Genomic DNA, 25,512 nt, shown 5'->3' on the forward strand with positions numbered 1-25,512 from the left:
CTCTCCTAATATAACAATTGCACGAAGTAAAATGATAGCATAATCAAACCTCTGAGGCCAGCGGTGGCATTGGAGGAGCTCTACAATGTTAACAATATCTAGGATGGCATGGCAATTTCCCTGAAAAGGAGTGTTACTTCTCTATGGCATAATTTATTTCTCCAAGGAAATGTGGTTCTGTGTAAACTGCACTTGAAGAAATGTCTGCCTAGGGGTGACAGCTCTGTACAACAAAGCAATTTATATTTATTCTTTGATGACTAATTCCAAAAATAAAGTCTACAAATTATTTATTATAAATACAGTGGTATCATTTATGATAGAGTAAGATGCAGTTGGAACAAAGGAAAAATAGTTTAATAATCAATAAAATGACTTAGGGCAACTTTTTTTTACCTTAGAGGTAGCAAGATCACAATAATATTTAATTTATATTGTTAAAATACAACTTTCTACTTTTTATGTCAGAGAAATATTTTGTAAGCAAACATATTTTAAAGAGGTTTCTTCACTGGAAAGCTGATGGTTCTCCTTATCAGCTATTTTGGAATGGTTTGAGAATAAAAATTTTAATTGGCTCAAACTTTAATACTTTTAAGAATGATATGAGAAAATATAACTTAAATGTTTTTAACAACAACAAAAAGATAAATATGTGAGGTGATGATGTGTCAGTTAACAAATGGCGGAAACCCTCTTACAATATATACATATATCAAACCACTATGATGTACACTTTAAATAACTTACAATTTTAAATTTCTCAATAAATTATATCAGTTTAAATTATATCTTCATAAAGCTAAAATTGAACAAAAATTTCCTTTGTGAGCTTTAAAAAGGATCCCATCTTTGATGGGAAATTTGGCAGTAACCACAAAAAATAGAAATCATACACACACACACACCCCTGATTCCCTAATTTTTGTTTTAGAAATTTATCTTTCAGAAATACTTTAACAATTATACAAAAATTTGTATTACAATATTCTTTGTCTATTAACAGGAGTTGTTAGATAAAAAATGAAATTCTGGTTGGTTTCTCTTTTTGGTTTGGCCATAGAAAAGTCTGAATGAACATATTCCAATATATAAATCAATATTTAACAGTGGAAAATGAGATTTGCAAGGAGACTTTTGATTTTTATTTTAAACATTTACTTTAAAATAAGCAAATAATATCCAAATAAAAAGAATTTAAAAAGGTGTTTAATTTATATGTATTGTAATTCAGAATAAAAACTTAAATGATCTCCATTATAGGTTGATGAAAATACTATTAACATAATCAATAAAAGTCTTATATTTCAATCAGATTGTTTCCTACTATTACTGATATAAACGGTTCTAAAGGTAATAGAACATTTCATATTATCTATGAAAAATTGTTTTATTATATTTTCCAGAATACATTAAACCAAGTTGGCAATGTTAAGTTTAAACTAAGACATAGAATAAAGCCTGGCTCTAAGATCACACATTTGCCAAATTAATAGGTTTTTAATCTACTATGAATTCTCTGAGATAGAAAAAATTCATGATATCCATAAGGTCTCTATTTGGGATAAATTCTCTGATATTTAATAAGGGATGTACCAGAGGTTAAAAACCCTTCCACATTAATTGAAATTCATGAGGTTTATCTCCAGTATGAGTCCTGTGATGTCTAGCAAGGTGTGTACTCTGACTGAAGGCTTCTCCACATCCAATGCATTTATGGGTTTTCCCTCTAGCATGACAGCTTAGGTGATGGTACAGGGTAAGCTTTATTTGAAGGCTTCCCTGCATGTACTGCATTTCAAAAATTACTTTATTTGTTTTTACTGTATTTCACTTAAACTCAATTTTATTTTAGGTTTTTATTACACATATTATGTTTCTTTATACTCTTGTTGGATTAACATTAATGAAAATATTGGCTTTAGGATGCTAGACAGCATTCAGCTTTCTCACTAATAAGACCGAAATATGAATGTTTAGAGAAAATAATGCCTGGGACACTGTAGTCTCAATCAATGTTAGTTTCTTTTTCTCCCCAGCCCCCAAGCCCGTATAATGTAGTGTCTGTCATTTTTGTTTTAAAATAAGTGAAATAGCAATGAAAATAAATTTCTAAATTATAATGAGTATTTTTTTTTTCACACTAGTATAAGCAGAGAAACAATCCTGGACAAAGTTGCAGTACAATATGTAAAGTGTTTTTGTTTAAATATCTTTAAGCAAGGGGATGCTTAGCTGAAAGATTGCATTTTATCTATCTGAGGGTCTTCTGTAATGAGATTTTGGCCACAATCTGGGCCTCTAAATTTATTATAATTTTATGTTATCTGCATGGTCAAGTAGGTTTTGCTTTAATAAAAATAAACATGCCTGTAAAAAAGACCTATTTAGCCCTGCCAGTGTGGCAGGAGATTGAACATCATGTTGTCCCATGGACTGAGAGGTCCCTGGTTCGATTCTCAGTCAGGGCACATGCCCAGGTTTTGGGCTCTGATCCCCAGCAGGGGGTGTGCAAGAGGCAGCTGACTGATGTTTCTCTCTCACATCAATGTTTCCTTCTCTCTCCCTCCCTCTCTCTCTAAAAAATCAAGAAAAACATATATATATATTTTTTAAAAAAGACCCATTTAATGCAATGTTAACTTAGACTGGCAATCTTTCTTCAATGTACTTATTCTGAATTATAAACTCAACTACAATCCCCTTTTAGCTTTGTAAGTATTTTCTGAAAAGTATTTTAATCAGGGGTAACATAATTCTTCTGGGTAGGACATAGGGAATAATTAATAGAAAATAAGATGTTCAAACTGTCCTAAAGAGTTCTAAATAATTTTAAAGCCTATTTTTAATAAAAAAAAAACTTCAACTTACATTGAATGGGCTATCATAGAGATATTTTTTTGTCTATATGCAGTTTTGATTTTTCTCTTGTTTTTGAAATGTCATTATTATTGAAAGTATTATAGATGTCCCTCCTTTTTCCCCCCATTGACATTCCCCTCCCCACTCCCCCCCCCCCCCCCAAGCCTTCACTGCATTGTTATCTGTGTCCATTGATTATGTACATATGCATATAAGTTCTTTGGTTTATCTCTTTCTGGCCCCCCAACCCCCTTCCCTCTGAGGTTTGTCTTCCATGTCTCGGGATCTATTTTGTTCTACAGCTTATTGTGTTCATAAGATTCTTTGGTACTATCTCCCTGGAACAAGGAATCCAATATAAAATTGTTTGACTGGATTTTTTATTACTTTATTCTTAATTTCATTCCACCAGATAGCATTACATTTTAAGAAAGAAATTTCAAGTCAGTTGCAGGCATGTCTCACTTTGCAAGCAATATCTTTAAAATATATAACTAATACTTTGCATTTTGGTCTTTTTATTAAATCATCTATTAGATACTAAATTATGGCTGACCTGAGGAAACCACTGTCTGTGCTCAAACTTTTTTCTATAATCTTAGATGAGCTGTTTTTAAATATATATATATACATATTTTTTTCCAAATCTTTATTGTTGGATGTAAAATGTATTACAGATGTTCCACATTTTTTCCCCCATTGACCGCCTCCTCCCCACTCCCGCCCCCCTCCCACCTTTTCCCACACTATTGTCTGTGTCCATTGGTTATGCATATAAATTCTTTGGTTTATTTCTTCCCACCCCCCCAACCCCTTTCCCTTTGAGGTTTGTCAGTCTAGCAATGAATTTGTGCTTCTTAATCCCTTCACCTTTTTCACCCATTCCCCCAACCCCCTTCCCAACTGGCAACCAACAAAATGTTCTCTGTATCTATGAGACTGTTTCTGTTCTTCCTGTTCATTTTGTTTGTAGATTCCATTGTTGACAGATATGTATTCATTGCCATTTTGTTTGTTCATACATTTTATCTTTTTCTTCAAAAAGACCCTTCAACATTTCATATAATAATGGTTTGGTAGTGATGAACTCCTTTAACTTTTTCTTGTCTGGGAAAGTTTTTATATGTCCATCAATTCTAAATGACAGCTTTGCAGGATAGAGTAATTTTGGTTGTAGGTTCTTGGTTTTCATCACTCTGAATATTTCTTGCCACTCCCTTCTGGCCTGCAAAGTTTCTTTTGAGAAATCAGCTGACAGCCTAATGGGTACTCCCTTGTAGGTAACTAGCTACCTTTCTCTTGCTGCTTTTAATATTCTCTCTTTGTCTTGAACCTTTTGCATTTTGATGATGATGTGTCTTGGTGTGTGCCTCTTGGGGTTCATCTTGTTTGGGACTCTCTGTGCTTCCTGGACTTGTATGTCTGTTTCCTTCACCAAGTTAGGAAAGTTTTCTGCCATTATTGTTTCAAACAGGTTTTTCGATTTCTTGTTCTCTCTCTTCTCCTTCTGGCACCCCCCAGATGCGAATGTTGGCACGCTTGAAGTTGTCCCAGAGGCTCCTTATACTATCCTCATTTTTTTGGATTCTTTTTTCTTTTTGCTGTTCTGATTGGGGATTTTTTGCTTCCTTATATTCCAAATCGATGGTTTGCTCCTTGGATTTACATACTCTATTACTGAAGCTGTGTAAATTATTCTTTATTTCAGTTAATGCCTCCTATAATTCTAACTGTGTATCCATGATTTCTAACTGGTCCTTTTTTACGCTCTTGAGGCCCTCCCTAAGTTCACTGAGGTTCTCACTAAGTTCATTGAGCATCCTTATAAGCAGTATTTTGAACTCAGTATCTGTTAGGTTGCTTATCTCCCTTTCGCTTAGTTCTTTTATTGGGGTTTTGTTCTGTTCTTTCATTTGGGACCTGTTTCTTTGTCTCCTCATTTTGGCTGCCTCCCTGTGTTTGTTTCTGTGTATTACTTAATGAGAGGTATGGGGCTGGCTGAGACCAGATGCTGCTCGTTTGAAAGAATTTAGGAAAAACCTGAAGCAGGATCCAAGACCGGCCAATCCTATGGTTAAGGAAGTGGCAACAGCTTGGGTGGGCTTGAAAGTTGTGTGGGGCGGGGCGGGGCGGGGCCTCAGGGAGTCAGCAGGGCGGGGCTACCAGTGTGAGCCAGGTTGCTGGAGTCCCAGATATGGCGACTGTCTGCTGCCCCCTGGAAGGGCTCACCAAAGGAACAAAGGCCTCTGACAGCACGTTTGTCCCCGAGGAAGCCCCCTCTCCAGCGCTCGCTCCAGTGCCAAACAGCTCAGTTCTTCCCTGTATGTCTCCCGCGCCCCTCGAGCTGCCTCCCCTGAGCTTAGAGGGAGAGAGTCCAGTAAGTCTGTGCGCGGGCCCTTTAGGGAGCTGCCTGGGGCTCCAGCCGCTTCAGCTTCCCTGAGCCTCAGTTCCTGCTGGTTTTTCCAGCCAGAAGTTATGGGAATTCTCTTCCTGGCACTGGAACCCTGAACGGGGCACCTGGTGTGGGACGGGGACCCCTCAGTCCTCAGGAAGGACCTTCCCAGCCGCGGGAGCCTCCTGATTTTTATCCACCACGCTTGGGTGTGGGACCAGCCCGTCTGGCTGCCGCGCGCCGCCCCCGCGCCACCACCTGTCCTACCGGTCTGGATGTAGCTGCTTTTTTTTTCTTAGTTCCATAGTTGTACGACTTCCATTCAGCTTGATTTCAGGCGGTTTTGAATGATGGTTGTTCTGTAGTTTAGTTGTAACTTTGATGTGGTTGCGGGAGGACGCGATACCGCGTTTACCTACGCCGCCATCTTGACCAGAAGTCCTAAATATATTTCTTGAAAGAGCTTCTTCAGAGAAAATTTATAAAGCAGTTATCTTGATAGGTTGTGGATAGCAGTAAAATAGGACCAGAGGACTGGAAGTTGGAGGAAACTGGAAATAGGTTAGCAGTTCAGAGATTATGCTCTCTGATTATTAAAAAAAATTCAGCAAGGCCAATATGGGAAAGGAAGTTTTATCCCAGAATAAGTCCTGTTTGTCCTCTGGCATATTTTCTTTGTCTTGCTGGTGTGTTGAAATTCTGGGTATTCTGTCATATACAGGAGGCTTTTGGCACTACTTGATTTTTATTATTATTATTTTTAAATCCTACAGGAGGCTACTTTTCAATTTATCTTCAGATAGAGTAGGAGGGAGGGAGGGAGGGAGGGAGGAAGCGAAAGAGAGACTGAGAGAGGGAGAGAGAAAGAAACATCATCATGAAAGAGAGATATATATATTGGTTGCCTCCTGCACGACCCCGACTAGAGCCAGGGACCGAACCACAACAGAGATACATGCCCTTGACCAGAATCGAACCCAAGACTCTTTGGTCTACAGGCCGACACTCTAACCACAGAGCCAAACTGGCCAGGGTTTATTTTTATTTTTTAACTAGGAAAAGACTCTTCACAGAAGTGATGGCTATGACTTGGAAAAGAACACCTGCATAAGTCATTTTTAAAAAGTTGGAAATATTTTTGAAGTTTAAAGAAAAATTCTATTTTTTAAATTATGATTACAATATTATCACTATTGAAAAATTGGAAAATATAGAGTACAAGGAAGAAATTCACACATAATCCCACTATTCCAGAAACAAGCACAATTAAAATTTTAGTATATTTACTTCTAACATTTTATATGTATATTTCCCAATAGTTGTGATCATATTGTATATATGTTTTTGTATTATGCTTTTTTTCACTTACATTAAGAATACTCACATTTTTCAGGTTATTAACTCTATATAAACAGGCCATATAATATTTTATTATGTACATGCCAAACTATATTTAGTCATTTTTCTATTGTTGAATTTCAAAATACACTAATAGATAATTATATTACTTAGTCCACTTTATGGGCCTGAGGAATTAAATTCTCAATTCCCTAATGCTCTGGACATGTTCTAGAGTACAGATAGCACCAAGCTATGCCTCTTAAGGTGTCAGAGTTCTGCTCTTGCTTCTCAAAAACTCCTAGATATTCAGGACTATTTGGGGGTCGGTGTTGATCAGATGCACTACCAAGGAAGGACTATGGAACACAAAGACATATTGAAGAAGTGGGCATATGAACATTTTGGTGCCAGCAATCTACTCTACATTTTCAACAGAAAAATCCTATCACTGGCTAATGTCCCAGGATGTCAGGAATCAAATCACTTCAGAAGAATTCAGATTTCATCCTTTTTTTCCATATGATTTCATAAAGAAGATCCTCTCAGATAGGAAGCCAGTTGCTTTATTTTAGATGATCTCATGTATGGCTGGTTTGTAGAGGGGTAAAGAGCCATCAACCCATTCAGGAACAGCAGTGCCACAGCAAAAATGCTGTGTAAATGTGCTGCAAATTTTAAAAGGGTCTAGAATTCATATAAAGGAGATCCAGAACAATTTTAGCATACCTAACATATAGAGCTTATTTTTTCTTTTAATTTTATTTATTTATTTTATTTATTTTTGTTACAGATGTTTTTCCTTTTCCACCATTGACAACCTCCTCCCCCTCCTTCCCCGCCCAGCTTTGTTGTCCATGTCCATTGTTCATGCATACATGCATATAAGTTCCGTGGTTTATCTCTCCCCCATGATCCCCTCTGCTGGGGATTGTCAGTCTGTACCCTACTTCCACATCTCTGGGACTACCCTGTTCTTCAGACTGTTATGTTGTTATATTCCACAAATAAGTGAGATCATATGATACTTGTCTTTCTCTGCTTGGCTTGTTTCGGTTAGGATAATACTTTCCAGGTCCCTCCATGTTGTCTCAAAGGATAAGAGTAGAGCTTATTTTTTCATTTGAAAAATTACTGTTTAAAGATAAAAATAATTTGCTTAAATAAGAGGTAATGTTAGAAAGCAGGTCAAAAGCAAAGCAGGAGGAGTAACAAGTAATAGGTGTCTTTTAATATCTTGCTACAAGTTTACTCTGATCCATTTTAGCACCTTCATGATTTTAAAAGATATACAATTATCATTGTAACTAGTATTGCCTTTTTTCTTTGTCACATGTCATTGATTTATTTAGGGATTTCATTGGTCTATTTAATTTGTTTGTGTTGCTTATATATCTCATTAATGGATATGACCAAATTTTCTTGAGCACCACTTTGGTCATATCCAATTACTGATAATAATTATAGTTGGAATAATAACCAATTTTTAAGTGTTTTGATAGCTTATTATGTATCATGAATTGTGTCAAGTGCTGCAAATATACTGTTGTGTCTTTACTCTTTGTATGGGGTAAAGACAGTCCCTTCAATAAGTGGTGTTGGCAAAATTGGACAGATACATGCAAAAATAAAAATGGACCACTTTCTTTTTCTTTTTTTTTTTTTTTTATCCTCACCCGAGGATATTTTTCCATTTTTTGTACAGATAGAGTGGGAGGGAGAGAGAGTAAGGGAGAGAGAGAGAGAAACATCGACGTGAAGGGACACATCGAGTGGCTGCCACCTGCACGACCAACCAGGGCCGGGGACAAACTGCAACCGAAGTACATGCCCTTAGCGGGAACTGAACCCGGGTCTCTCCGGACCGCAGGCGGACGCATGGACCACTTTCTTATACCATATACAAAAATAAACTCGAAATGGATTACAGAGTTAAATATTAGACCTGAAATCATAAAACTCTTAGAAGAAAATATAGATACTAATAGTTTTTTGGATACATCTCCTTGAGCAAGGGAAACAAAGTAAACAAATGGGTCTACATCAAGCTGAAGTTTTACACAGCAAATAAACCAACAAAATGAAAAGACAATCTGATAAATGAGAGAAGATATTTGAAAATGACATATCCAATAAAGAATTAATACCAAAATATATAAAGAACTCATACAACTTAACACACAAAACCCAAACAATCAAATTAAAAAATGGGCAGAGGACCCAAATAGTTATTTCTCCTAAGGGGATATAGAGATGGCCAATAGACATATGAAAACATGCTCAACATCCCTAAGGATCAGGGAAATTCAAATTAGAACCACAATAAGATATCACCTCACACCTGTTGGAATGGTATCAAGAAATCAACAAATAACAAGTGTTGGCATGGGTGTGAAAAAAAGAGAACCCTGGTGCACTGTTGATGGGAATGTAGATTGGTGCAGCCACTGTTGAAAATAGGGAGGTTTCTCAACAACTTAAAAATAGAACTGGCATAGAATCAAGCAATTCCGTGTCTGGGTATTAATCTGAAGAAAACAAAAAGACTAATTTAAAAAGATATATGCATCCCTATGTTCATTGCAGAATTACTTGTAGTAGCCAAGAGATGGAAGCAACCAAGATGTCCCTCAACAGATGAATGAATAAAGAAGAAGTGGTATATACATACAATAGAATATTATTCAGCAATAAAAAAGAATAAAATCTTGCCATTTGCAACAACATGAATGAAACTCGAGGTTCTTGTGTTAAGTGAAATAAGTCAAAAAGAGAAAAACAAATACCATATGATTGCACTTATATGTTAATAAAAAAAGAAAAGAAAATAGAAACAGACCCACAGATACAGAAAACAAACCGATGGCTGTCAAAGGGGAGAGAGTGAGGGTGAGAGATGGGAATACAAAATAAATAAAAAAGAGAAAGGCCTTGTGTAAAAAAGAGAAAGGCCTTGTGTAAAAAATTCAATTTTTGGCAGTTGGAAGATGTTTGGAGCATAGTGAAATCATAAAAGATACAATTTTTAGCCCTTTAAATGCTTAAACTTAAATTTTATTTTATCTGATTTGAATATGTTTTTAATATGACTCCTTTTGTTTGGCATATAGTTTGGCATATGCTTCTTTTGTTTGGCATATAATTTCTCTTATTTGATTTTCAATTTCTTGTGTTATTTTAGTTTGGGTCTCTCATAAACAGCAAATATATAGCTGATTTAAAAAAATACGTTTTTATTGATATTTTAGAGAGAGAAGAAGGGAGAGATACAAACATTGATGTGAGAGAGAAACATCAATTGGCTGCCTCCTGCACACCCTCTACTGGAGATCAAGCCTGCAACCAGACATGTGCCCTGACTGGGAATCAAACCGGGACCTCTCAGTCCATGGAAGACACTCAATCCACTGAGCCAAGCCAGCCAGGCAATGTAGCTAATTTTTTTTTTAATCCTCACCTGAGTACACTTTTTGCATTTATCTTCAGATAGAGCAGGAGGGAGAGAAGGAGAAAGAGAGAGAGAGAAACATGGGGACAAACTGCAACTGAGGTACATGCCCTTAGTGGAAACCAAACCCAGGTTTCTCTGGTCAGCAGGCCGACACTCTAGCCGTTAAGCCAACCCAGCCAGAGCAAAAAACTTCTTGTGAGACTCTTTTAATAAATGAATACAACTCAAATTTATTGTTACTGATATGTTTAGACTAGGTCCTGCCAAATTGTTTTCTGTTTCCTATTTACTCTATTATTTATTCACTTTCCTGAAATTTGCTGGGATAGGTCCTCTTTTTTCTGTGCTGATCTAATGCTTTTGAAGTTCTAGACGCTGTATTTGGTTTATCTAATTTTTCAACACACATACTTATATTTATAGTTTTCTATTAACTATAAGAGTTAACCAAGATGGTATATCCTCACTCCAAGCAAGGTGTATATCCTCACTCCAAGCAAGGTGTATATCCTCACTCCAAACATAAAATCGTTCTCCAGAAAAGTGTCATTCATGTCATAGGGAAAATAAAATCCTTTTCTGTTGCCCAGCATTCAGAAAGGTGGCTCTCACTGAGAGGATCACTAGAGAAGAATAATTTTCTCTCAGAAATTAGAATAACTGCTTCTTTTTTAAAAACGCATGCTTAGTGCTATCAAGGAAAGTACAATGAATCTCCACTAGAAGCCCTTAGGATTTCCTCTCTTATTGGTACTCTGAAGTTTCTCTTGGATGACTTAGGATTTTCCACTCATTTTGCTAAACATTTGATGCAGAGGCATTTCCTTCTTCTTTCTTAAATCTAAGAAACTTTTCTTCAATAATAAATATTCTTTGAATATTTCATTCCATATATTCTCTCCGACCTCTCCTTCTGGATGTCCTATTATTTCTAATGTTAGAAGTCCTATTATTTTAATGTTTAATTTCCACCCCATAACTTATATCTCTTTAAAAAATATCTAATGACCCTAGTTATGGAAATATATCAAGATTCAAAGGTCCAACGCATTAATTTGCTCTTCACATATTTCTATGCTGATATTCAGGGGGAGAAAATTCATTAAGTTTGCTGTAACAATCATAAATTTTCATTTCTCACATATTATTTGTTCCTTATAAAATCTGTTTTAATTTCACAAATGCAGTGTGCTCTCTAATGCCTCTGAGGATAAAATGTCCATTTGCTACTTCCATTTTCTCAGCTCTTAGCTCTTTAGTTCAATCCTTTTTATGCAGTTGATTTTACTCAGATTTGATGATTCTAGGTCATTTGCTTAATTTGTTTCTACTATTCTCTCTTAGTTTGGTGCATAAGTGCCCATTGTTGGGGAGGGGGCAGCTGGTGCCCTTGGGTGGAGACCATGGTGGCTCTTCACTCCTCTGAGGTTTCCAGTCACCGGGCATTGCCCTGCTTCTCCATTCTAGTGTCCGCACTCACTGCTTCTTCCTGGGGGCACACCTCTGCTTGGAAGCGGTATACTTAGGACTCGTCTACTTGGCAAAGCCCCATCCTGTTTTATGTCCAGCACCACTGACCAGGAGCAGCACTGGGACACCTTTTGTAGTGTCTTATTTAACATGTGTTTTGGGCTATAGTTTCCTCCTTCCATCAAATCCTTTCCTCCTCTCAGTTTCTTTTTCGTGTAATCCTTCCCAATTCCTGACCCAACTAGGCTACACTTTCTTGTTTTATAGTTCTATTATACATTCATTTGCTCATTTTCTATAATTTCCTAGAATTTGGGGCAGGTGGGGAAGACTGGAACATGCTCTCTTAATTCAATTATTCTAATATTCACTGCAATTGTGGAGTTGCTCTTTTACATGAATGGTGAGAGAAACAATAAAGATATATTAAAAAGGTATCTGAATAGTAAAAATGTTTGCATTTGGAATGAAAGACAAGTACACAAATTCCATATTATAGCAATGTATTTTTCTACAAAGCTCCTCCCACCTAAAGACAGTCTCAGCTAGGTGATATACGGTGGTTGCTAATTAAATGATGTGTTTGTAAGGTTAAGCCAAAGTTATAAAGGCTCACATAAATTAGCAGTGTATCAATTAAAGTTTCTCTCTTGTGCAAGTAACAGATGTGTCTTCTTTAGGAAAAAGAAAAAATACTTTAAAATCACTTGGAAGTAGGAAACAGACTGACAAATCTCAGAGGGAAGGGGAGTTGTGGGCTGTAAGAGATAAATCAAAGAACTCTGCATATATGCATAACCAATGGACACAGACAACAGTGGGATGAAGGTATTGGGGGGAGCGGGTAGGAAGGTGCCAATGGGGGAAAAAGAAGGGACATCTGGAATACTTTCAACAATAAAAAAAAGAAAAAGACTAAGCCTATCAACACTGGATTTGGGGCAGTGTTGTGATATGAAAGGCAAATAGCTCTTGCATCCTTGTGATCTGAGATCAAATACTTTGATTAACTTGTAGGAATATGGATATTTGGAAAAGTGGGTTACAAAAAATGTCATAATGACTTAGTGGCTTTCTTTTCTTTCTTGTTATTCTAGTGAAATGTTTTGAAAATATTATTGGAGAGGACTGTATATTCTATTTTCTCTCATATTTCTTATGGGAGGAAAAGAGTTCAAAGAGATGAAAATATTATATCCATATTAATAATTCAATTTTTAAATTATTTTAAAATATTGACCTCAAAGTTACAGAATTCAGTCAACTCAACTGGCCACATTGAATATCACCTGTTTTCTATCTATTTGAGCAGGTGAGATTATAATGATACATTAAATGTGTGGGTGGTGACGATGAGGAGAAGAATGAGACAAATATTCTGTAAAACTCGCTGAGAAAACAAAACACATCAAGAATTTCACTACCAGATTCTTAATCTGTTTTTTTTTATCAGCTTTTATTCTAGGTGAAAATGCTTTACATTAATTTGATTTTGTGACAGGATTTTCCCCCTAAAGCTATGATTAAAAATTATTATAACAGCATTCTTTCCTAGACCAATAACACAGCATTTGGGACTGGGTGGGTGTGGGGAAGGGACACACACACACTCCCACACACACACCACTAAACGAGCATTTTTATCATCACCCCAAATGCTGAAAATACTAGGTCCCGTCATTAACCTTTTATACCTTTATAATGTAATGCCTACTTAATAATTGAGCCACCAGAAGGGAGCATAAGTGAGGTAATGCTGGGGTGTGTGGCCTAATATCTCAGGGTAAGAGCTCTAAATAAACCAGTGTGGTTGCTAGAATAAACTACTGACACAGGGTAGACCCAGAGAAGTAGAAGTAGGGTACAGACTGACAACCCTCAGAAGAGGAGGTTGAGGGGAAGGGAAAGGATAAACCATAGAACTTATATGCATGTATGCATAACTGATGGACATGGACAACAAAGCTGGGGACAGAGTAGGGGGGATAGGGAGCAGGGTGTTAATGGGGAAAAAAGGAGAAACATCTGTAACAAAAATTGATAAAAAAAAATAAAACAAACTACCTATAGAACTTAGATGAATTACTTGTTTACCAAATGGAGTGGCACAGGGCCTTCTGTGAAGCACATTATCCTGTTATTGGAACAGAAATCTGCTGACAACCCCATAGCCTGAAAGTATCAGCCTCTTAACGGCGACCAATCCCTGATACATCTTAGTCCAGAGGAATGTCCAAAGAGCAAAAATGAAACCATCCAAGTCACAGAGTGAATGGAGTTTTCTCTAATGTTCCTCTGCATCCATTTTGATTTTAGCTCTTTTTTTTAAAAGGCATAAATACTTTTAGTTCTTTTGTTTTGTTTTGGAAGATGAATGATGTGGGTTAGCCACAAATTCTCTTATATCATTAGTGCTCTGTGAAAATGGAATGTCTGATCTGTTAATTGAAATATATGTGTGTGTGTGTGTGTGTGTGTGTGTGTGTATATATATATTGCCATCTGTTTCTGGACTAGTACATTGATTTTTAAAAATGTGTTTAATTTCTTCTAATATCAAATCAATTGCTTTCTGAGCTCAATTCATGAATAGGTTTTCTGTGTTTCTCCCCACTGTTACTAGCAGAGAGGATTTCCTCTGTTCTTTTATAAACAGGATTTCATGATACAACAAGGTACAAAAAAGGGGGGGGCATTCTGGGAGAGGAAATAGTGAAAATAAATTTCTCCCTCCTCAAAAGAATAACAGTAAGTGACATTAAAGACTAAGTTTTACTGGAGAGAGAGAGAGAGAGAGAGAGAGAGAGAGAGAGAGAGATAGAGAGATGAAATGGTTCTACTGGAGATAAAAACTGTTCTAGTGGGATGACGACTAGGTATCACTGGGATGTGGTTCTCACTGATGAGGAGTGGATGGTCTGAGTTTGGAGAAATGAAGGAGTGGGGGAGGGGTCAGCAAATCTATTCTGCTTCAAAATTGGGACCCCCACATAGGCAGTCAAGCTACATAATCAGGAAGAGTATTTGAAGTGGTTTATCTGTCAGTGTCAGAAAGATAGAACTGATAAGCTGGCGATGGACCCTTTATCTCCAGACATAGGTAAAGAAGCCTTGTGTACATTGTCAAAGTTCTGGACCTCATCAAAGCCCTTTGGTCTGTGAGGGGAGTGGAATGAGCTCTGTGTAGTGCGAGGATTAAAAAAAATGTCTAATGCCTAGGTAGATCCTGGAGATGAAAAAGAAGAGCAGCAGTTGCTGGTCCCTCAAGGAGACACTGAAGTGACAATGGGTACTTCAAGGGTGACAGGAGCCTAAGAGAAGAAGAACTTTGTGGACTGAAGGGCCTGAGCATTAAGTGCTAGGCCCAGAAAGGTCAATGGTAGGCCCTGAGGGGGTGGGGTCCCTTCAAGTGTCAACCTCCTCCAGAGGCCTACCCTGGCCTGTGCCATAGTCTGGACCTAAGAGACTTCCTTGGGGCAAGGAAAAGCAGAGCCCTCAGCCACAGCAGAAATCTAGCTTTCAGCAGTGAAAGACCCTGATGTGGCAGCAAGGGGTAATAACAGCAGTGGCAGCTCAGGGTGCTGGTCAGATTTCCCTGTTATAGGGTCTGCATGCACTTCCTGAGCAATGCACAGGAAGTGCAGAGCCGATGAGAGCAATTCAGCCTTCTGGCCACTGAGGCACTTAGAAGTTCCATCCCATTTTGATTTAATTTGTTGTGAACAGAGAGATACAACTATATCTCAAATGTGTTTTGGAAAAGCTCCTCACAGTTAACAGTTAAATTACTGCTATTTCATATTCATTATGAAATTACATGTAATGTTATTTCATTCATCATCATTGTAGCATTAGAAAACATTTACTAAACAATAGGACCTGGTATTCTGATTATTTAGTGTTTATTGCAGAAAGATAGCCAGATGAGAACTAGGAAATTTCTAGAATTTCTTCTCCACTTACACTGCCTCATGTACTTTGATCTTCTGAACCTATTAATATTTTTTAAACTTTAACTTATGTAAATGCTGCCTGAGTAATAGGAGATATCTTAGAACACTGGACCCAGAAGAAGGCACATAGCTCATAATGGCCAAAAAATACTACTACCAAACCATTCTCATTGTTCAGTTCTCTTTTACTGTAATGCCAGCCCCATATTTCTCCTTTAAAAAATCTCAGATGAATTTTACTGCCTAAACAACTTTTAAAGATCAGAACCACATTTCACTGAAAAATCAGATAATCACATTGATAAATCTCAGATTTCAGGGAGACAACTGAAAGTCTTAATATAATGGTAGTGAAAAGATTTTATATTCTATATAGTTTGAAAAAAACTTTCTCCCAGTAAAAGCTGAATAACAAAGATGAGATATAAGTGATTCAACTGAAGATATAATGTATTTACAATCACCAATTATTAATATGCATAAAAATAGCTGAGTACAAATAAAGAATGTTTCAGTTAAGCATGACCTTTTTGGCTTGTCTAGTCTAAGAATCATCAGCATTGATTTAACCATGCTTTGCTATTTAACAATACGCATTTAAAATGTGTCCAGTGGAATAAATGTAAGTGCTATACACAGCATGGGAGATAACAATTACTTACCCTGTAGGCTGGCTCTCAAATTCTTCTGACCACTGCTCTTGAATATCCTCTGTAGAAAGATCTACATCCCGGGTGGTTGCAAAATTAAACTCACTGCCTTCATTTCCATGGAAATAAATGGAGTTCCCGTCTGACTGACAGCTATGCTGTAGATAAAAAGAGAGCATGGGGTGGCTGTTGAATTGGTTTTATAGCTGTATCTGTCTTACTCATATATAATTAGAATTTTTAGAAAGACATTATATTATTCCCTCTATGATGAACTCTCAAGTCAAAAGAGCTTGTTACCTTTTTTTGTGTCTTGTTTAATTCAATTACAATTTCTTTCTAACTTGTTATTACAAAAAAGGAGTCAAGAAGTCATTTGAGCTTTGCTACCTCAGCCTTCAGTGTGAAATAAGAATATTTTAATTGGAATAATTTTCCATCTTCAGCATAGTCCTTGTTGTGGGAATTAAGTGTGATAATGACTTGTCATATATTTTCAATACTGTGGTTATGGGCTAAACTGCACTGACCTTTTCAATATTCCATATAGTTCCAGCTTGTCATTCAAGCCTTTCACAGTTTGTCTGTAAATGGGATATGAGTAGAATAGCCAGCTAATCAAAACATGGAATACAGAAAAGGTCAAAGTAATCCTTGATATGATCATACATTCTCAGCTACCTTTTGAGTAAAATTTTCTAACCAGATCTAAGAAGTGCTGAGGAATCACAAACGTTGTTATTCTCCAAAAGAACACTAGGTTTACAAATAAAGAAAAATTGTTGTGATACTTTTTTTTTAACCCAAATTTTTTCAGTGTAAAGCAAATAGTCAAAGGCAAGAGCAAACTCTGGAGCTGAGTAAACTGAGTATTTACTTTTAAAAAATATGATATATTTGATTAATCATTTTTGGTAATAAGTTATATATAGAGAAATGCTAATAGATGAAAGATCAAACATTCTTTTAAGTTATATATATACTCTTAAAATGAAATAGATATTAAGATAAATAGTTGGGCAGAAAATATCAGGCCCAGCGACAATAAGTTCTATAGGGCAAAGATCTTATACATTTTATTCTGTGTTGTAGTCCAGGTCTTAGCACAGTGCTTGGCATATGGTAGGAATATAAATATATTCTTTGAATAATTAAATGAGTTAATGAATAAATGATATAGCTATGCCTTTTCAGGTAATCAATCAATCTTTTAGGGAGAACTCACTATGTAGAAGGCATTAACAAAGGTACTGGGAGAAAGGGGTTTATAACGAAGTATACTAACACATAATCTTTGCTCTAAAAAATATCCCAGTCTAGGTGAGATATAGCAAAGGTAAGTCTCAATGTCAGGCTTCATGTGGCAAGTGCAAACGAGTGAGAGAGGGTAGAGGTCCCTGTGTCCAGGGCTGGTGCAGGTGAGCAGGCTTTATAAGCAAGTTGGACTTCAATGGGCTTTAAAATCAAAATAAAAATCCAAGTTGGATGAAAAATATGAATGAATGACAAAGGTGATAAATAGGCATGATTTTCAGAATTAGACTGCAGCCTGACAGTAAAGGATGTTAAATGGTAACCTAAGAGATCTCTACAATGTTCTGTTGGCAGTGGTGTTCTAGAATGGAGGAATGATTGTGTGCAAAGGCCGGTAAAACCAACTGGGGGAGGAATCAGACTACTACATTTAAAGAGCAAATAAAGCTCTCAAAGCTCCTGTAAGTTCAAGAGAGTCAAAGCATAAAATCCTGGGGAGGTCACTCCACAGCACTGAGAGAGTAAGGTATATCCACTGGGCCTGTATCACCTGGGTGTGTGACATGTTATCTCCTGCCTGCGAATCTTCTTTACACCACAATGAATACAGGCTATTCATGGACGCTATCTTTAACCGATACACATTGATCAAAACTAAGATTCAGTCTTATTTAACAGTAAATGGAGACTGTCAAGCTATGAAAAACCCAAGTATCTTCACTAATCTGCATCCTGTAAAGACAATAAATGCTAAGCAGAATAACACAGACTACTTTCTTCATAATAAATCCACTGAGCTGTAAATTTTACAGTTATCTTCACATTCTGGAATACTAAACAACTGTGGCCTATGTTTATCTGGAAGTAACATAAGGACTCTGATATCAATGCAAACAATATATTGTCATTATCCTAAAAAATGGAATGCATGAAATACTTATACATGTAAAAATAGAATAATTTATGTTATAATTTAAAAGGATGTATTTATGTAATGGAAACAATAACTCACTGAACATGAAACTGGTCATTTTTGTCTAAACATCAATTTAATTATTTCAATTTTGGTTCCATTTATCTCAGAATTGTTTTACACACACACACACACACATATATATACATACAAATGTGTGTATATATATATATATCTCCTCACCCAGGATATGTTTTTATTGATGCTACAGAGAAAGGAAGGGAGAGAGAGCAACATGGATCAGTTGCCTCTGTACTCGTCCCTGTCGCCTTTCGGTGGATGCTCCAACCAACTGAGACACCCAGCCAAGGCAGAACTGTTTAATATTTTAAGATTCTGTGTTATACATAGTTATGTTTCGCTATTCCTCCAAAATTTAAATTATTAACATATCTGATACATTTTAATTAAGTTGAGATTGAAATTTTATGTAAAAGATCAAATCACTATAAAATTGGACAGCATATCATTAAACTTGTTTCACAAAATTAAAATGTCTTCATGTTTTAGAAAACTAAAAGTGTATTTTAAATAATCTTTATGTTGGTTATTTTGCTGTTACAAAACACATTTGGTAGTTGAATAGAGCATTTGTAATTGTACAACTACTAAAAATTCTCTATTAAATATACATTTTTGTCACTGTAACTGCAATAGTGCCAGCATAAAAAACACAAGTATTATTTACCATATCAAGTATGAAGAAATCAACCTGCAAAAATTTAACACTCACTTTGAGTAATAACCAATGTTCATACTAGTAAAAATTAGTATGATCTGTCTTTGGCAAATTTCCATGAAGGATAAAATGATTTAGTTTTTGTAGTTTTATTATTTCTACAGGGAAGAAACTATTCTTTACCAGTTTGTAGTAAAAGAACAATACTCGATATAGAATCTAAATTCAAACAAACAGGGCAGTGGTTTATACCAGTCAGTGTTAATTTTGCATGGAAAACAGCCTAATCCTATCTGTCAAATTTAAAGGAAAATTCAGTTTGCTTTATTCTTCCTTCCCAAATAGTCCCAATGGCCTTTGGGTGTGGAGGGAGAGAAGTATTGCTCTTTGAATATTCTCTTCTGCAGAGTCTTAGTTAGCACAGTGCCACATAATCAAAGAAAGGTTGTGACACACCCAAAGTAAACAGCCGCAGCTCAGGAAGAGGTGGCTCAACCTTCTCTGTCTCACAGCAAGATAGGGCTGCCATTTTTGGGGTAGCAGGGCCTGACGGTGAACAGAACCCACACACAGATGGCTTGTTCTGCTTCCTACCACACTGAGGAGATCAGATATGATTTCTGCTGTAGCCTTTCTGAGTAGAACCCAATGTTATCCAAGTTTGAAGTAAGGGTGATATGAGTCAGCAGGGTAACATTAGGACTACAAAATAGGGGATAGTCAGTAAAACTGGTGAATTTCTCAGATATTTGAGTAAGAATGGGCCAACTGAGAAGCTGACTGTGTACAGGCCTGGTGTTTAAGAATCTTGTCAAGGGTTGGGGGCCAGTTCAGTTTCTCAGTTCTGAGGATTCCTAAAATAATGACAAGGCAAGTTAGAGTTACGTGTTAATTCTATTTTAGGATTGCTCACAGAGGGGTCAATATCTTAGAAGCGGCCTGTTCTCCCAGATGATCTCCAAACTAAGAATTTATGCCTGAATGAATTTGGATTGAGATGGAGTCCCCGGATCTCTGCTTGTTTGATACTGCATCTGAATGGAAATCCATGGCCTGCTTGATTAGGTAGGGGTTGTTTGATCTTTCTCCTGGAATCTACTTCAATTAATTCAGCATTTATATCAATCAAGGAGATAAAGACTGGGAAAGAACAAAATACTAGAAACCAAAAACAATCAAGATGACAACGAATGAAAACTCAGTTACTATCCATTCAGGAATTAGGAGATTGGAATCAGAAGGCATGTTTCAATACATTCCTCTGCTTAATGGCTACATGGTTTTATACAAGTCATTTAATCCCTCTTGGCCTGTTTCTTGTGTTGTAGAATGAAACCTGTAATATCTATTTCCTAGAGATGATGGTAGAAGCACAAATAATATTATGTTTGGAAGTGTTTTATTGAACTTCTAGGTGTTATAAAAAAATTGTTATTTTATGAATATGCACATTTTCCAAAAATAAGATATTATATTTCAAACTCTTAGCAGTAGGTGATAGAGAAACTGAAGGCTATTTAAATCAATTTCTAATTGTTTCTCATTAGAATAGTCATTAAAATTCTTCTGATCAACCTAAAACCTTTGGTAAAATGTAGAGTGTTTTCTACAATATAATATGGTAAAGATACTGCATATACTCATTCATTTTAGGTGCAGATAGACCATCAATTTGCTCTTCAAATTTTGGCAGATTACCAAACATTCTTCTGAGACAGGAAAACTTAATAAAGCAAGATGCCTGTTGCCACTTCTCTTTCACAGATGCATTGTGTAACATCAATGTACTTATGCTAAAAATCCAAACAAAATGTGCATTGAAAGTATGAAAAGAATTCCAGAAAATTGCTCTCAGTGACTTTAATATCCAGCTGGTCTTGTTCAGCATCTTTGAAAATCCATGTCATTTACTGGAAATAACAATTAAAATCTAAATTACTTCAAAAGACAGTTAACTGAGTTCTTTCTATGATAAAAACAAGAATATTTTGGAATTCAGAACTATTTTATTTTGAGTACAGTAAAAAATCTATCAGGTTTTCATGAGAAAATGATTATAAATAGCATGTGACTTCCTGAGTCACAGCTTTTGATTGACTTATGGTGAGTATATTACAAGTAACCAGCATTTATTCTGGGTAAAATGAAAGTATAAATTCTAGAGATAGCTCTAAATAGTTCTTTCTATTTCTAGTCCTCCTAACATATATTTATCATAATTATTTTTACTTTGTTGCATTATTTTACCATCAATTAATGACACACACTAAAAGAGGTCCTGGCCTGGTAGCTCATTTGGTTAGAATGTCATCCAATATGCCAAGGATGCAGGTTGGATCCCTGGTCAAGGCACATACAAGAATCAACCAATGAATGCATAAATAAGCGGAACACCAAACTGATGTCTTTCTCCCTCTCTCTCTCTCTTTCTTTTCTCTCTCTAAAATCAATCAATAAAAAATCCCTTATGAATATGAATTGTAACTATATAGCTTCATGTGAATTTCTCACTAATTTTGATATAATTATTTATATTGTGGTATTATTATGCCATCACAAATAACTTATATAAATCTAAATTATAGTCTCAATAAAAAATGATGCCTTTTGGATGACAAATTTCCCTTTAAAACTGTTTAAATATACATTTAAATTTTTAATAAATGGTTCTATTTTTTAAAAATACCTTAAACAGCCCTGGCCGGTTTGGCTCAGCGGTTAGAGCATTGGCCTACGGTCCTGAGAGACCTGGGTTCGGTTCCTGCTAAGGGCATGTACCCTGGTTGCAGTTTGTCCCAGTCTGTCCCCCACCCTGGTTGGGTTGTGCAGGTGGCAGTCACTCGATGTGTCCCTTTTACATCGATGTTTCTCTCTCTCTTCCTCTCTTTCCCTCCCACTCTATCTGAACAAAAAAATGGAAAAATGTTCTCGGGTGAGGATAAAATAAATAAATAAATAAAATAATAAAAATACCTTAAACATAGTCCTTATCTGTTTATATTTGTCAATCAAAAATATTTTCCTACTTTGCTGTTATATGGATTTCCTTTACTTGAAAAGCAAAACACAGGGTAACTAAGTGACAAGAATTTGCTATTCAACAAAGCATCAACAGGAAACATCAGTGCGAATTCCTCAATAGAACAAGTCCTTGGCCATAATTCAGGATAGCATTTTTCTAAGGTTGTTTCCTATACTCTGCAGAAAATGTTAATGATTTCACCTCTGTACTTGTAAAAGTACTTGTAATCACCTCTACCATAGCTTAATTAGGTTTTCATCAAAGATGAACACTGAGGCATTTCTTAATATTATCTCCCCAGGGTCTAATGGCCCTGATGATTCTTTCTAGCATCTGTAGCATTGCAATTTATTTTTTTACAATATTCTTTTTGTTGAAGTGAGTATATTGGGCATTTGGGCAATGCCAGCTTGCAGAGAGCTGGTGGCAGATGGAATGAAATCTGCCTAGTATGCCTTCCCCTCCACATGAGCAGAGAGCCATCCATTTCCCCCATTAAGGAGTTGTCACTCAGCCCACCCAGCTGGAAGACCATTTTTGATAGCCAAGCTGGCTGGTGGCAGACAATTCAGATACAAAGTGCACTTTAAAAGGAAGCTAAAACATCATTTGTAGGAAAATTGAAAATGCATGGCTTCCACCACAGCCAATTTTTTAATGACTGTAATATTTTAAGTGATTATTTTTTGCCACTTCAGATTGCTCCTTAGAGAGGAGAGGTTTTTTTTAATTAAAATCTAGGCAATGCAAACAGATGAGATATGAGGAGCAGAGAAAAGAGAAATAAGATGAATAAAATGAATTAAAATGGCATTGTTGGCAGAGCCATAAATTAGCCACTATGTGACTGGAAATAAACTCCTATATTGGTATATGAGTTTCTGGATTAAAGTGAGATGTGTGATTGAGTAATTGGAAATTGACTGACTTATAGCCTACATATCACTGTGTTTCCTAAGCCTTTCACTATGCTATAGCTTTATCATATAGTAATGCATATTTCCTATATCCTTGTTCAATGGTCTTTAAAGGCACAAACTTTCATATTATTAAAAAAATCAAAATAGGAGAATAATTTCCTTCATGAGGCAAAATGAATTTCTGTCTTTTTCATACATTCAATTTTTAGGAAATTTAATTCCAATTAAACACGGAAAACTTTGCCATGAACACAGTCCAAGGCCAAGAGGGCTGAAGTCCATTTTTTTTTCTAGTCAACACAACCATGGTGACTGAATTTTAGGGAGCTTAAAGAGTATTTTTTCTCATTATTTTCTAGATTCATTAAGCATTCGTATTTGAACCACTTTATGCTAAGACTCATAAAGATTCAATTTATGGAATATTTTGTGACCAGTGTATAATTACTTGACAATAGTTATGACAACACCAACATGGCAATAGTGATAGATTTGAATTGGAATAATGAGAGGAAGAATAACAATATAAAATTCCTTTGGGTAGTTTTTAACCTTATTGATTGGGATCAATCTGACTTTCAGTGTTTGAGGTTTTCAGACTTGCCTCCTCAAATTAAGGTCAAGGATGCCAAGCACACATGGAAGGCTGAAAAATACTGAGGAATAAAATGGCCATCTTTATAGTAAACATACTTGGCTATAAAAACAAAAGCTGTTTGATCTTGAGGAAGCTACCTGGCCTCTCTGAGCCTATTTTTCCCTCTGTGAAATGGGGGTAATTGTGAGAATTAGATAAGATACTATAGGTAACATGCCTACTAATGATTGGTGAACTTTAGGAAATCAGTAAATGTTAGTTCCCTCCTCTTTTTTGCTCCATCTTCATTCATTCAACAAACCTTACTTTAATGAGTGCCCCCATGCAAGTTATTGTGCTGTGTGCTGTCTAGGTACAAAGCTGATAGATAATGTTACTATGTTTTTGATGTTCTTACAGAATAAAATCAATCTCACTTGCTGATTATTGTATTAATTAGTGATTAATGGTGTCAGCTTCAGACTAAAAACAAACAAAAACTGGGTGTATTAGGCAGAGAGACTCACAATTTGTTTGAATGGTTATTTTCAATAGATTTCATCAAAATTATTTGTTTCTGTACTATTGCCACTCTTGTCATGGTGATTTGGCTCAATTCCATGTTTCACTAATGCTATTCCACATTAATTACTGTACAAATAGGCTGCTTTGAGGGGAATTGTGAAAAGCATACTACTTACATTTAACCCTTCATCCCCAAAGTACTCTTATTAGGTTAACAAATTATATTCTGGCTCATTCTACAATATCATGTCCCTAGCTCTTGGGGGAAACATGATAACAACAGCAATGCAATCCAAAGTGAAGAACATCCCAAGCAAAGGGAATTTAGGTAGACAGCATGCAATTAACCAAGTTGGAATCTGGCCAGAAAATCATAGTTAACATTCCGATTCTTAATGGAAAAAGACATGGGAACATGGACTAACTACAAGTCTTACTGAGCTCAGGTTTATCCTCATTAGAAAGCCAGGACTCAAATCCCTCAAGTTGCAGACCAAATAGTTTCCAATACAATGATTTGCAAAGCACATTTCTGGAAAGTGTATCTGATTTCCTCCTGTTTTTCCTTATACTCTAAAAAAAGAAAATCATCAAATGAATTGTTGAAATAATTTTCTGGGGTGTTCAATTTCTGGGCATTAGAGTAGGCAAGTATTGCTCTGCCAGGGGATTATATTCCCTAAAAGCATGTTTAAAAATAAATTGTACTTTGAGTGTGATCAACACTTGTACCATTTGTCTCATATTTTTTTCATTAGCCTCAACTTGTATTAAGACTTTAACTTTTTAGACAAGTTCATTTAAGTGTTTTCATAATTTGGAAATAATGACTTTTATTCTCCATTAATGATTAAACAATTTGTGACAATAGTATTAGGTGGCATCAGAAACCTGGAATGAAAGCTTCAATTCTTATTTAGGACTGGAGATTTGCCTAGTGTCTGCTGGGACAATGAATTTGGCAAATGCATAATGTATAAGAGCAATAAGAAAATTAATAAACTCTCCTGTTCTGACTTAATGCTTCTCCTTAATGGGTTGTTGACTTAGCTAATAGTTATTGTCTTCATTAGAGCCTTCAGTGTTTGTTAAACTAGAAAATTTGTCATTATTGGATATTTATCAACAATAAATGTAGAAAAGTAGAGTCTGTTTAAGTGGGAGTAAAGAGAAAGTTAAGAAACAAAATAAGTTCTCTATATTTATTTACCCCAAATCATTGGCATAAATTTTCAAAATTTAATTACTTTCTAAGGGAAATTCTTTTAAATACAGGTGGTGAAACCACAGTTTATTATAAAGGACAAACTTTTACAACAGAATCTGTGACATTCAGCACTTATTTACTTCTCAACACAAGTTCGCATAAATGTGTAGAAGAATTAATCTGGAATTATTTGCTATTAACACAATAAATTAAGATAATAAATAGAAAAGGATTAGCAG

At 35.9% G+C, this 25,512-nt stretch overlaps 1 protein-coding gene across 2 annotated transcripts in view; it reads right to left on the reverse strand.

Annotated features, from left to right (window-relative positions):
- The window catches only part of RELN (reelin), a 576,569-nt gene that overhangs the window by 212,651 nt on the left and 338,406 nt on the right, over positions 1-25,512 (reverse strand). For both annotated transcript variants that reach the window (XM_036246852.1, XM_036246851.1), the window contains exon 11: positions 16,129-16,274. In XM_036246852.1, coding sequence (XP_036102745.1) covers positions 16,129-16,274 — 146 coding nt within the window. The remainder of the gene's footprint in view (positions 1-16,128; positions 16,275-25,512) is intronic.

Source organism: Molossus molossus, unplaced genomic scaffold (genome assembly GCF_014108415.1).
Source record: "Molossus molossus isolate mMolMol1 unplaced genomic scaffold, mMolMol1.p scaffold_m16_p_7, whole genome shotgun sequence".
Classification (NCBI taxonomy): domain Eukaryota; kingdom Metazoa; phylum Chordata; class Mammalia; order Chiroptera; family Molossidae; genus Molossus; species Molossus molossus.